Source organism: Prionailurus viverrinus, chromosome D1 (assembly GCF_022837055.1).
Source record: "Prionailurus viverrinus isolate Anna chromosome D1, UM_Priviv_1.0, whole genome shotgun sequence".
NCBI classification, from domain to species: Eukaryota; Metazoa; Chordata; class Mammalia; order Carnivora; family Felidae; genus Prionailurus; species Prionailurus viverrinus.
Window position 1 is genome coordinate 55,468,955 of NC_062570.1, and position 14,564 is coordinate 55,483,518.

General features: G+C 38.1%; 1 protein-coding gene across 5 annotated transcripts in view; it reads right to left on the bottom strand.

Annotated features, from left to right (window-relative positions):
* The window catches only part of ACER3 (alkaline ceramidase 3), a 190,226-nt gene that overhangs the window by 10,629 nt on the left and 165,033 nt on the right, over positions 1–14,564 (bottom strand). For 4 of the 5 annotated variants that reach the window (XR_007156240.1, XM_047877779.1, XM_047877781.1 and 1 more), the window contains 2 exons: positions 11,723–11,824; positions 9,248–9,352 (listed from right to left, as the gene is read on the bottom strand). Coding sequence is in view for 3 of the 5 variants with exons in the window: in XM_047877779.1 (XP_047733735.1) it covers positions 9,248–9,352; positions 11,723–11,824 (207 nt within the window). In the remaining 2 variants the exon portion in view is untranslated. Of the gene's footprint in view, positions 1–7,706; positions 7,802–9,247; positions 9,353–11,722; positions 11,825–14,564 lie in introns of all 5 variants that reach the window. The other variant, XR_007156241.1, reaches the window with a different exon arrangement.

A 14,564-nucleotide genomic window follows, 5' to 3' on the forward strand; every position in this document is an offset into this window, starting at 1 on the left:
GAGACAGAGCATGAACGGGGGAGGGGCAGAGAGAGAGGGAGACACAGAATCGGAAACAGGCTCCAGGCTCTGAGCCATCAGCCCAGAGCCCGACGCGGGGCTCGAACTCACGGACCGCGAGATCGTGACCTGGCTGAAGTCGGACGCTTAACCGACTGCGCCACCCAGGCGCCCCAAGATGTTTGTAGTTTAGCAGGGAGCATTCAGCTCATGCTTGATGATTCATATCATAATTGCCAGCTTCATCTCTGAAGATATATGGTAGCCAGGATTAAAGGAGAGTATTCTTAGAATATTTTGGAAGTAGTTATATCAGCTCTAAGAGGATTACAATACAGGTATGAAATAATCAGGAAGGTAACAGAAAGCCTTCCTCATAGTAGCCTTTAAAATAAGTAACATCTGGGGGTGCCTGGGTGGCTCAGTCAGTTAAGCATTGGACATCAGCTCAGGTCATGATCTTGCAGTCCGTGAGTTCGAGCCCCATGTTGGACTCTGTGCTGTCATTTCAGAGCCTGGAGCCTGCTTCGGATTCTGTGTCTCTCTCTGTCCCTCCCCAGCTCATGCTCTGTCTCTTGCAAAAATAAATAAACATTAAAAAATTTTTTTGAAATATCTAAAATAAGTAACAGCTGAAAATGAGATTGGATTTTTTTTTTTAATTTTAAATTTTTGTAGAGAGAGCATGAGTGGGGAGAGGGTCAAAGGAGGAGAGAGAGAATCTTAAGCAGGTTCCATGCTCAGTGTGGAGCCCAATGCGGAACTTAATCCCACAACCCTGGGATCATGACCTGAGCCGAAATCAAGAGTGGTTGTGATCAACGGACTGAGCCACCCCAGTGCCCCAAGAAGTTTGGATATTTAAGCCTCAGTTATGGAAATTTTGATTCTATGGCTATGTCATTGAATGAAGCATGCAAATAATATTTCAGAGGGATGATTTGAGAATGTAATAATATAACACGTGTGCCCTTTAAGACTACTGTACACGTGTTTATTTCAAAGAGTTGACACAGTGAAGTAAAAATATCTGAGCTGAAATAGTTGCTCCATCACTTTATAACTGTAACAATGTTGAGCCACGTTATTTACTTGCTGTATACAGTCTTGGGGCACCTGGGTGGCTCAGCTGGTCAAGTGTCTGACTTCGGCTCAGGTAATGATCTCATGCCTCCGTGAGTTCGAGCCCCGCGTCGGCCTCTGTGCTGACAGCTCAGAGCCTGGAGCCTGCTTCGGATTCTGTGTCTTCCTCTCTCTCTCTCTCCCCTTCCTCTGCCTGTTCTCTCTCTCTCTCTCTCTCTCTCTCTCTCAAAAATAAATATCCAAACTTATTTTATTTTAGTTATTTAGGATGAAATATGTCTAAAACATATTCTATCTTCCCTGCCTCCTTAAAAAAAAAAAATCAAAGTAGGGATGCCTGGGTGGCTCAGTTGGTTAAACATCCAACTCTTGATTTCGGCTCAGATCATGATCTCATGGTTTGTGAGTTCGAGCTCCGCATTGGGCTCTACACTGACAGCATGGAGCCTGCTTAAAATTCTTTCTCTCTCTGCCCCTGCCCTCCCCTGCTCTCTCTCTCTCTCAAAATAAATAAATAAACTTAAAAAAAAAGTCAACCCTGATGAATATGGACGCAAAAATTCTCAATAAGATACTAGCAAATCGAATTCAACAGCATATAAAGAGAATTATTCACCATGATCAAGTGGGATTCATTCCTGGGATGCAGGGCTGGTTCAACATTCGCAAATCAATCAACGTGATACATCACATTAATAAAAGAAAAGATAAGAACCATATGATCCTGTCAATCGATGCAGAAAATGCCTTTGACAAAATCCAGCACCCTTTCTTAATAAAAACCCTTGAAAAGTCGGGATAGAAGGAACATACTTAAACATCATAAAAGCCATTTATGAAAAGCCCACAGCTAACATCATCCTCAATGGGGAAAAACTGAGAGCTTTTTCCCTGAGATCAGGAACACGACAGGGATGCCCACTCTCACCGCTGTTGTTTAACATAGTGTTGGAAGTTCTAGCATCAGCAATCAGACAACAAAAGGAAATCAAAGGCATCCAAATTGGCAAAGATGAAGTCAAGCTTTCGCTTTTTGCAGATGACATGATATTATACATGGAAAATCCGATAGACTCCACCAAAAGTCTGCTAGAACTGATACATGAATTCAGCAAAGTTGCAGGATACAAAATCAATGTACAGAAATCAGTTGCATTCTTATACACTAACAATGAAGCAACAGAAAGACAAATAAAGAAACTGATCCCATTCACAATTGCACCAAGAAGCATAAAGTACCTAGGAATAAATCTAACCAAAGATGTAAAATATCTGTATGCTGAAAACTATAGAAAGCTTATGAAGGTAATTGAAGAAGATATAAAGAAATGGAAAGACATTCCCTGCTCATGGATTGGAAGAAAAAATATTGTCAAAATGTCAATACTACCCAAAGCTATCTTACACATTCAATGCGATCCCAATCAAAATTGCACCAGCATTCTTCTCGAAACTAGAACAAGCAATCCTAAAATTCATATGGAACCACAAAAGGCCCCGAATAGCCAAAGGAATTTTGAAGAAGAAGACCAAAGCAGGAGGCATCACAATCCCAGACTTTAGCCTCTACTACAAAGCTGTCATCATCAAGACAGCATGGTATTGGCACAAAAACAGACACATAGACCAATGGAATAGAATAGAAACCCCAGAACTAGACCCACACACATATGGCCAACTCATCTTTGACAAAGCAGGAAAGAACATCCAATGGAAAAAAGACAGTCTCTTTAACAAATGGTGCTGGGAGAACTGGACAGCAACATGCAGAAGGTTGAAACTAGACCACTTTCTTACACCATTCACAAAAATAAACTCAAAATGGATAAAGGACCTGAATGTGAGACAGGAAACCATCAAAACCCTAGAGGAGAAAGCAGGGAAAGACCTCTCTGACCTCAGCCGTGGCAATCTCTCACTCGATACATCCCCAAAGGCAAGGGAATTAAAAGCAAAAATGAATTACTGGGACCTTATGAAGATAAAAAGCTTCCGCACAGCAAAGGAAACAACCAACAAAACTAAAGGGCAACCAACGGAATGGGAAAAGATATTTGCAAATGACATATCGGACAAAGGGCTAGTATCCAAAATCTATAAAGAGCTCACCAAACTCCACACCCGAAAAACAAATAACCCAGTGAAGAAATGGGCAGAAAACATGAACAGACACTTCTCTAAAGAAGACATCCGGATGGCCAACAGGCACATGAAAAGACGCTCAACGTCGCTCCTCATCAGGGAAATACAAATCAAAACCACACTCAGATATCACCTCACGCCAGTCAGAGTGGCCAAAATGAACAAATCAGGAGACTATAGATGCTGGCGAGGATGTGGAGAAACGGGAACCCTCTTGCACTGTTGGTGGGAATGCAAATTGGTGCAGCCACTCTGGAAAACAGTGTGGAGGTTCCTCAAAAAATTAAAAATAGGCCTACTCCATGACCCAGCAATAGCACTGCTAGGAATTTATCCAAGGGATACAGGAGTACTGATGCATAGGGGCACTTGTACCCCAATGTTTATAGCAGCACTCTCAACAATAGCCAAATTATGGAAAGAGCCTAAATGTCCATCAACTGATGAATGGATAAAGAAATTGTGGTTTATAGACACAATGGAGTACTACATGGCAATGAGAAAGAACGAAATATGGCCCTTTGTAGCAACGTGGATGGAACTGGAGAGTGTTACGCTAAGTGAAATAAGCCATACAGAGAAAGACAGATACCATATGGTTTCACTCTTATGTGGATCCTGAGAAACTTATCAGAAACCCATGGAGGAGGGGAAGGAAAAAAAAAAAGAGGTTAGAGTGGGAGAGAGCCAAAGCATAAGAGACTCTTAAAAACTGAGAACAAACTGAGGGTTGATGGGGGGTGGGAGTGAGGGGAGGGTGGGTGATGGGTATTGAGGAGGGCACCTGTTGGGATGAGCACTGGGTGTTGTATGGAAACCAATTTGACAATAAATTTCATATATTGAAAAAAAAAGTCAAAGTAAAACATTTTAACATTAATGTAAAACAAAACAAAAAAAAGTCAAAACCTGCCACCAAATACAGTCAAAATGCTTCCTTTTTTTCTGTATTTACTTTAACCTTTGTCCCCACACAAATTAACTTTTACACAGGGTTAATAATTACCTATATATGATTTTAGTTTGTTTCACTTAAAAATCCAAGTAATCCTAATATCTTTCTATGTTGCTATAGAATTTTCATATTTATAATTAAAAAAAATTTTTTTTAACGTTTATTTATTTTTGAGACAGAGAGAGACAGAGCATGAACGGGGGAGGGTCAGAGAGAGGGAGACACAGAATCCGAAACAGGCTCCAGGCTCTGAGCTGTCAGCACAGAGCCCGACGTGGGGCTCGAACTCACGGGCTGTGAGATCATGACCTGAGCCAAAGTCGGCTGCTTTACCGACTGAGACACACAGGCGCCCCTCATATTTATAATTTTAAATAGCTGAATAAAAGATATACTATAATTACTTTAAAATTCTACCTTATTGGATAGTGTGTTTTATTTTTCTTCTACTGTTATTGTTGCTTTGCTAATTAAGTAACACTGTGATAAACATATTTGGGTTTACACACACATTTTCATTTTTCTGGGTTATTTCTTTAGGATAAGTTCTAAGGAATAGAATACTTGGGATAAAAAATATAAAATAAATATTTTATTTTCACAAACACATACAGTGTTGAATTCCTTTCCAAATGGGTTACATCAGTTTACACTGACAAGTAATACATGATCATGCCATTTCACTGCAACTAAAGAATACAGGAGGGAATTTCAAAATACTATAGAGCTCACTTAATAGATATAAAAAATATCTTCATTGTTGGGGTGCCCGGGTGGCTCAGTCGGTTAAGCGTCCGACTTCAGCTCAGGTCATGATCTCACGGGTCATGAGTTTGAGCCCTGCGCTGGGGTCTGTGCTGACAGCTCAGAGTCTGGAGCCTATTTTGGATTCTGTGTCTCCCTCTCTCTCTGCCCCTCCCCTGCTCATGTTCTGTCTGTCTCTTTCTCTCTCAAATATACAATAAACATTAAATATATATATATACACACACACACATATATATGCGTATATATGTATATATATATCATTGCTTTATTTTTAAATTATTATTTTTTCTTTTAAAAAACTTTTTAATGCTTATTTATTTTTGAGAGAGAGTGTGCACAAGGAGGGGGGAGGAGCAGAGAGAGAGGGAGACACAGAATCCAGTGCAGGCTCCAGGCTCTGAGCTGTCAGCACAGAGCCTGATGTGGGGCTCGAACTCACGATCTGTGAGATCATGACCTGAGCCGAAGTCGGATGCTTAACCGACAGAGCCACCTGGGCACCACTAAATGATTGTTTTAAAAAGGTAATACAATCATTTGGTGAAAAATCTGAACAGTACTAAAGAGTAAACTGGAAAAAGAGGGTCTGTCTCCTAGCTGTGACCGCAGCCCAGAGATAACTGCTGGTACCTACTGGTTAACATAGCCTTTACAAAGACAGTAAGCATTTATAAGCAAATATGTATATTTAGTCCATATTTAGTCCATATATGTATTTTTATTCACAAAAATGGATAACCTACTGTTTTAGAAGGCATTTTTTTGATTATCACTTAGATGATCAGTTTTCTCTTGGCTTATTTATACTACAAATATCTCAAAACAAAACAAAACCATGATCTGGAGGCCTTCCTCTTTTTTAATTTTTTAGATTTAAAAATAGCTTCAAACTTCTAGGAAAGTTGCAAGATTGGTCTGAAGAATTCCTGTATCCCCTTCTCCCAGATGACCCAATTGCTATCATTTAACCACATGTGTTTTACACACACACACACACACACACACACACACACAAATGCACCTATGATCAAGTGTATAAACATATCCTATAGAGTCACTGTATGACATGATGCCCGTCACCTAAATATTCTAATGTGTACACCATAAAACAAGGACGGTCTCCTAAATTACAATACAACCCTTCCAGTCAGGAAATTAACATTAATACAAGGCTAACATCCAACTCAAGAATTCATTCCGAGTTTGCTGATTGTCCCAATAATTTCTTTCTTCCTTTCTGATCCAGGTTGCTATACACAAACATGAATTGCATTTAGTTTTCATGTCTTAAAAATCTTTTTATAGCTAGAACAGTTCTTCAGTCTTTCTTTGCCTCACAAACTTGACAGTCTTACAAAGTATAAGACTTTCATTCTGTAGAAGGACCTGCATCATAGGCCCAGCAATATTTCCTCATACCCAGACCCAAGCCAGGCTTTTTTGGCAGGAACACTACAGAAATGACCTGAGCTCATTTCGGTGCCTTGTATCAGGAGACATACTCTAATGACTTGCTCCATCATGGGTGATGTTAACTTAAATGCATGGTCAAGGTGGCTGCTGCCAATTTTCTTCACTGTAAAGTAACCATTTTCCCCTTTGTATTAGTATTTCATGGGGAGATATTCTAAATTACACAAATATGTGTTCCTCATCCTACTCCCACTTGTCAGCCAGAGCATCCATTGATAACTTATACCTATCAACTATCCCTAAGATAGTTGCCAAATGGTGATCGTTAGTGTCCGTTGTTCCTTCTACATTTGTTAGTTAGCATTTTTTTGTAAAGAAGAGCTTTCCCTTCTCGTTCATTCATATTCGTATGTACTCACAGATTCTCGTTTTATTCGGTGGGTGTAACTTGAAACTCTCGCTATTTAATTTTAACATTCAAACTATCTCAGGTTTAACAGGCCAAAGCTTGCTTGCCTTTCAGCCTTCACAGGGTTCACAGAGCTAGGCAATGCATGTATGTGTAAACATATGTATACATATATATTTATAATCTATACAACACATACACATCCAACTTGTTCCATATCTGTGTGAACATGTGTGTGTCACATACTCCTGAGTTCATACTAATACTTTTAATTCCAATCTAACCCCCTCAAGGTTCTTTCTAGCTTTCCCTCTTTCAGTATTTGTAAATCCCTTCTGAGAGAGTGGAGAAATCAGGCTTTTGTTATCCTCAATATATTTACTTAATGCTTAATTAATTGATTTACTTGTTCAGTGTAACCCATTTCCTAACTCCAGCCGCCTCCTCCACCCACCCCACCACATCACTTCCCCTCATCACTCTGCTTCCTTGCCCCACACAGCTGCCACTTCCCCGTCACCACCATGTTTTCTTGGAAGCTCAGCAGGCTGCTACCACCGACCCCTTTTTCCTCATTCCTCGTAGAGAAGGAGAAAGTGAAAGGGAGGTGGAAAGGGGAAAGTGTAAAAGGAAAAAACAATATGATAAGTATGCTTTCACCTCCTCTTCAGTATTTATTATAGACATTTACTACTGTACTATATTACACTGCAGTAATGTCCTTGGGTAGTCCCAAGGGCAGTGTTAAGGTGCTAAGTTTTAATTCTCAGGCTCATTCTACAGTTATTCTTGTTTCTCTTTTTCTAGCACCTATCGATTTACCATACATTTCCTTTCCCTTCCATTTTAAATTGGATATTTTTAATGTGCTACGAGCTGAGAATCCAAATAAGCAATGTAGTAACAAGTGGCAAAATGTAAAATAAATATACTTACAGCCAAAGTTTAAGAGCTCTTCCATGATTAATAACCTTGAGCTCTTCACAGCATTAATTCAATGATTCTTATTTAGCTGTCCAGAAGTTCCTTTTCTATAATTCACAGGTAGTTACGTTAAAAAAACATTTTTTTAATGTTTGTTTTTGAGAGAGAGAGAGAGAGAGAGAGAGCAAGCACGTGCATGTGTGTGTGAGCGGGGGAGGGGCAGAGAGAGGGAGACATAGAATTGAAAGCAGGCTCCAGGCTCTGAGCTGCCAGCACAGAGCCCGACACGGGGGTTGAACTCACAGACCACGAGACCATGACCTGAGCAGAAGTCAGATGCTTAACTGACTAAGCCACCTAGGTGGCTACTACTAGTAGATATATTTTAGATAATTCAGGATACCTAAATAAGTTGATCTCCAGAGAGGTGAGATGCAAATGTTATTTTGCAGGTTTTCTACAAATTTTCACATTGATTCAAAGGAAGATTTTCTTCCCCTTTCTAGAATTATTTCAGCTATCTCAACTCTTAATAAGAATTTGAAATTAAACATAGTCTGACCCCCAGTAAAGAGACCAATAGATACACACTCATTCATTCAGTTATTTAACAATATATACTGAGTGCTTGCTATCTGAAAGGTATTGTTCTAAGCATTTGAGAGGGTAGCAGTGAGTAAGATAAAGTCTCCGCTCTCAAGGAACTTAATGTATAGCTGGGGGAGGCAAACAAGTAAATATATATAACTGCTTATAAATGCTTTGAAGAACAATGAGGTCTGGTAAGGGGAGACAGAGTGATATGGAGGTATTATTTGAATAGGGTGATCAGAGAGAATTCTAACTTCATTTCTGTTATAAATGATTGACCTCCAACAATCATTTGATAGAGGAGCAGGGGAAGAGAAATGGCAACCAACTTATTTCAGGGAAGGAGACAAATTAAGCTGGGGACTTCTGATACTCATACTTTCCCAGGCTCCTACTCAGGGGATCTGGCTGCTTTTCCCCCTCTAAGTTTGTTCTCTATAAACAAAGATATGTTGATCGACATGAAATGGAAATGTTTATATCCTACTTGCTCTAAAATGTAGATCATATGTCAAGGTGAGTTAGTACAACTATCTCACTTTTAAGGGTAAGAAAACTTGGAGCACCTGGGTGGCTCAGTTGGTTAAGTGTCTGACTCTTCATTTTGGCTCAGGTCATGACCTCACGGTTCATGAGATCCGGCCCTGCGTCAGGCTCTGTGTTGACAGTGTGGAGCCTGCTTGGGAGTCTCTTGACCCCACTCTCTGCTCCTTTCCCGCTTGCCCATGTGCCATGCTCTATCTCCCTCAAAATATGTAAATAAACATGAAAAAAAAATTTTAATTTAAGGATGAGAAAACTAAGCTTGAGAGAGGAAGGGACTTGCCTAAGGTCATCCAGTGGCAGAGGCAAAGCTGGAACATAAGTTCCTGATTTTGTCTTTTTATATCTACACCATTCTTTTTGAAGAGTAAGAGAATTAAATACTTCAACACTATGCTAAAACAGTCTCTATTTCCTACCTGAAAAGGATGTGAAGATAAGAACCAAGGCCAGTTAAAATATGCCACCATGCATGAAACTGTGTGGCAACACCTATGATAGGTGGCATCTTCTTTCGAAAGTTCCTGTGAAAAGAGGAGGGAAGAAATCACCATGTTATTATCTTTTTTTTTTTTAATAGTTAGCAACTAACGCTGACAACCTATGAACATTTTGAAATGTGACTCTCAAACATGGCAATTATTTAATTTCCTTAAGTCTGCTGTAGTCTGCCATATTGTTTTCCAAAGTGTGTTTTGAGGAACAGCATTCCTAGCAGAAGTTCCATGAAGAAATGATGCTGTGTTCAAAAAAAAATGAGGGAAATGGTACATAGTTTATTGCCCTCTTGGAAACTGCAGTATATATTAACAGAATAAAGGCTTTGAGAAGTCCTATCATAACTGTAAGAGTTTATTTTCATTTTTTTTCAGGTAATGAACTAATGCACAGAACCCTTTCGTAATGTAGTATCTTACTAACATTTTATGGAACTAGTGTTTCCTGGAACACAATTTGGGAAACATTAGTCTACTTAGCTATTCAGTCAAGAAACCAGACACATGTTTTTCCTTGGCCTACATACAACCGTCATCTTAGATGAGCACTGTACAGTCTATGAAGTGCTTTTGTAAATATTATTTCACTACTTAGGTGAGACATTGAGGTAGCTATTATTAGCTTTGCTCTACAGATGAGGAACTAAAATTCAGAGACCAAGTTGCCTAAATCACTCAGCCAAGTGGCACAGCTGAGTCTCAGATTCTAGATCTTTTGATTAAGTGTGTACCATATTAACATTCTCATTATTAGAAGGGAGAAAATCAGTGTTAAACACCAAACTATTTTTCTAGATAGCCCATAAATTTTTGAGACAATTACCGTCTCTAAGAACTTACTTTATTTCTTGGTGGCTTTCACCCAGAAGATGATGACTTATCTCAGCAGTGTAAATGCTCTAATAGGGCTTCTGATGTATATTACTGATTCAGAACTACTCACTCAGACCTTAGTTTTCTAAGCTAGGTATATTACTTGTTTATTTATATACATTTAAAATCTAAATTTACTTATTTAACTTTTTATTATTTTTATCATTTTATGGAAAATTTCAAACATGTGCAACAATAGGCAAAATAATAATGTACCCATTGTCCAGCTTCAATAATTGTAACTAACAGCCAATCATCTAAACTCTCATCAGCTTCTCTCCTTCTATATTTTGAAGCAAATCCCAGATATTGTATTTTAACTCTAAATATTTTAGTGTCTCTAAAAGATTAAAAGCTCTTTAAAACTTAACCATAATACTATTTTCACATATAAAATATTAACAATAATCTCTTAATTTCACTAAATATTCAATTACTGATCAAACTTCCAATTGTCTTGTAAGTTTAGAATTTTTTTTTTTTTTTTACAGTTTGCTTAAATCAAGATTCAAAACAAGTCAACCATTGTATTTGGTTGATGCCGTAAATCTCTTAGGTCTCTTTTTTTTTTTTTAATTTTTTTTTTTTTTAATGTTTATTTATTTTTGAGACAGAGAGAGACAGAGCATGAATGAGGGAGGGTCAGAGAGAGAGGGAGACACAGAATCTGAAGCAGGCTCCAGTCTCTGAGCTGTCAGCACAGAGCCCAACGCGGGGCTCGAACTCACAGACTGTGAGATCATGACCTGAGCCAAAGTCGGCCGCCTAACTGACTGAGCCACCCAGGCGCCCCTCTTAGGTCTCTTTTAATCTATATGTCTCTCCTCCCTTTTTTACCCCCTCTGCAACTGATGCTGCAGAAACCAGGTATTCATCCTATAGATTTCTCACAGTCTGAATTTTGCTAATTGCCTCTCCCTGGTGCTATTCAATACATGTGTTTATGCAAAACTTTAGGGCACAGAATTTTGAATTGGAAGGACCCGCTAGTTTAAACCTATTTAACATGTTCACTTTATGGAAACTGAGGCCCAGAAATATAGTATCTTAATGACAGACTAGGATCCAGAGACCCAAAATTCAAACTTTAGTCAATACAAATAGCTGACAAGATGGTAAAAGGAATGCTTGCCTTAGAAAAGAACATTAAGTATATTAAGGTACAAAATTATACACATATATATCCCATGCTTCTTACAAATCATTCTTATTTCTTTAACAGTTTCAACACAGATTAGGCAGATTTCAAAGGCCTAATTAACATCTGATTAACTCTATAGCTCTGTGATGTGCACACAAAAAAATCCCTACAGATGTTATGAAATAGTCTTGGGTCCAAATTTTTAGGTTAATTAAAAAAGTGTTCTCAGAATTTAACTTTATTGTGCTGTACATACTTTTTAAATTCAACAATGGCAAAAATTCACTTAGTGGCACTAAAAATTCTATATGCCTATGAAATTCTCTGCTTATAGACTGTTTCTAAAAATATTTCTCAAAGATTGAAAAAGATGCACATCTTACCTCAGTGAATCACAAAATATGTTATCTATGTTCCATAACAGAAATCCCAATAAAAATATGCCCAAGGATGTATAACCTAGTCCTCTGAGCCATGGATAAACCCTGTGGGGAAAAAAAGAGAAAGCAAAATGAAATGTTGTCAACTCCTGTCATCAGAGCTTGAAGCCATCACTTTCATGAGAAGGAAAGGTTTTTTGTTTTGGGGGGGCGGTTTCTAATGTTTATTTTTGATAGTGAGAGAGCACAAGCGGGGGAGGGGCAGAGAGAGAGGGAGACGGAAGATCAGAAGCAGGCTCTGCACTGACAGCAGCGAGCCCTATGCGGGGCTTGAACCCACGAACCATGAGATCATGACCTGAACCGAAGCTGGACACTCAACCAACTGAGCCACCTAGGTACCCCGAGAAGGAAAGGTTTTTGTTAGTATTAAAAGCAAACCTATCTATTAAATTCTCTAGTACATTTGCAGACTAGATTTAGCTATTAAAAAAATGAGAAAGAATGTGTCATTTGATTGCTATGTACTTCAAGAAAGTAATCGGACAGACTGTATCAGTCCTCTGGAAGAGGCAGGGGGATGCTGGAACAGAATTAACATTGACTGAGTTACTTGCTATGTGTCAGGTAGGCACCATAGTAAATTAGATACACAAGCATGTGAATAAAATCTTCAAATAAACCCTGTGAAGCAGGTATTATTATTTGCACATCACTGATGAGAAAACTGAAGCTTGGTGAGTTACCCAAAACAAGAACAATAGCTTATATATTTTTTACAGCTTCAATGAGGTATCACTGGTTTACGTTAAACTGAATATATTTCAAGTGTACGTTTGATCAGTACATCTGTATATACCCATGAAAGTTACACTACAATCAAGGTAACAAACATATCCACCATCTCCAAAAGCATAGTTTGCATATTCTAGAATGTTATGTAAAGGGAATAATACAGTAGATCTTCACTGTATGGCTTTCACTTGGCATAATTATTTTGAAATTCATCCATGTTGTTTTGTGTATCACGACTTCATTTCCTTTTATTGCTGAGTAGTATTCCATTGTATGGATAAGCCACAATTTGTTTGTCTGTCCGAATGTTGGTGGACATTTATGTTGTTTCCAGTTTTTTTCTATAATAAAATAGCTACGAACGTTGACAAGTAAGTTTTTGTATGAACATATGTTTTCATTGTAAGTTTTTGTATGAACGTATGTTTTCATTTCTCTTCGGTAAAAAGCTAGGAGACAAACACCTGTACTGAATGGCAGGTGAATGTTACACTTTTTAAGACACTGTTAAACTGTTTTCCTAAGTGTGTATCATTTTACATTCCCACCAGCAGTGTATGTTTTTAGTTCTACATCCTCACCAACGCTTGGTATAACATCGGTTTTTGTTTGTTTCCTTTTAGTTGTTCTTTGTAGGTGTTAGTGGTATCTCATCATGGTTTTGATTTGCATTTCCCTAATGACTAATGTTATTGAACATCTTATATGCAATTTGCCATCCATATTATCTTCTTCAATACAGTGTTTGTTGAATCTTTGCCTATTTAAAAAAAATACTTGCTTTCTTGAGTTCTAAGAGTTCTTTTTTTAATTACAACACTTCTTTATTTATTCTAGACATTAAGTCCTTTGTTGGATATATGTATGTTGTATTTTCTCCAAGTTTGTGATTTGCCTTTCATTTTATTTTATTATTACTATTTTAAGTTTATTTATCTTGAGAGAGAGGGAGAGAGAGTGAGCAAATGTGCACGCATAGGCAAGGGGCAGAGAAAGAGAGAGAGGGAGAGAGAGAAACCCAAGCAGGCTCCACCCTGTCAGCTCAGAGCCTGAAATGGGGCTCAAACTCACAAACCATGAGATCATGACCTGAGAAAAAATCAAGATTAAGATGTTTAACCGACTGAGCCATCCAGGCACCCCTGCCTCTCATTTTCTTAAGAATGTCTTTTGAAGAATAAAAATTTGTTATTTTGATAAAGTTCAACTTACAAATTTTTTCATTATAGCTTTTTGTGTCCTATATAATAACTTCACCTAACCAAAGCCTGCAAAAACTTCTACACTTTCTTCTGGAAGTTTTATAATTTTAGCTTTAATATTTAGGGATATGATTCAATTCTAGAAATTTTTATAATGGCATGAGTTTAAATTCATTTATTTATTAAATGTTTATTTTTCAAAGAGGGAGAACACAAGCGGGGGGGGGGGGGGGGGAGGCAGACAGTGAGAGAGAGGGAGACAGAATCTGAAGCAGGCTCCAGACTCTGAGCTGTCAGCACAGAGCCTGAGGTGGGGCTCAAACCCATGTACTGTGAGACCATGACCTGAGCCGAAGTAGGATGCTTACCCAATGAACCACCCAGGTGCCCTTAAGTTCACTTTTTAAAATGAGAATATACAGTTGTTTCAACACAATTTATTGAAAAGAGTATCCTTTCTCCAAAAGAATTACCTTTGGATGTTTACTTAACATCAGGTCAGTATTGATGAGTGGTCTATATTTGGATGTTTTATTGATCTGTATTTTATTTTATTTTTTATTTTTATTTTTATTTTTTTATTCAGGAAGGCACAGCAGACTCTAAGATCTGTATTTTATTCTTACCACCAATACCACATTGTCTTGATTAGTGTAACACAGAGCAAATCAAGAAGCGTAAGTCCTCTAACTTTGTTCTTTTTTAAAACTGTTTTGGTTCTTCTAGATTCTTTGCATTCCCATGCAAATTTCAGAATCAGATTCTCAATTTTTACCAAAAATCCTGTAGAGATTTTGATTATGATTGATTAAACCTATAGATCAGCTGGGGAGAACAGACATCTTAAT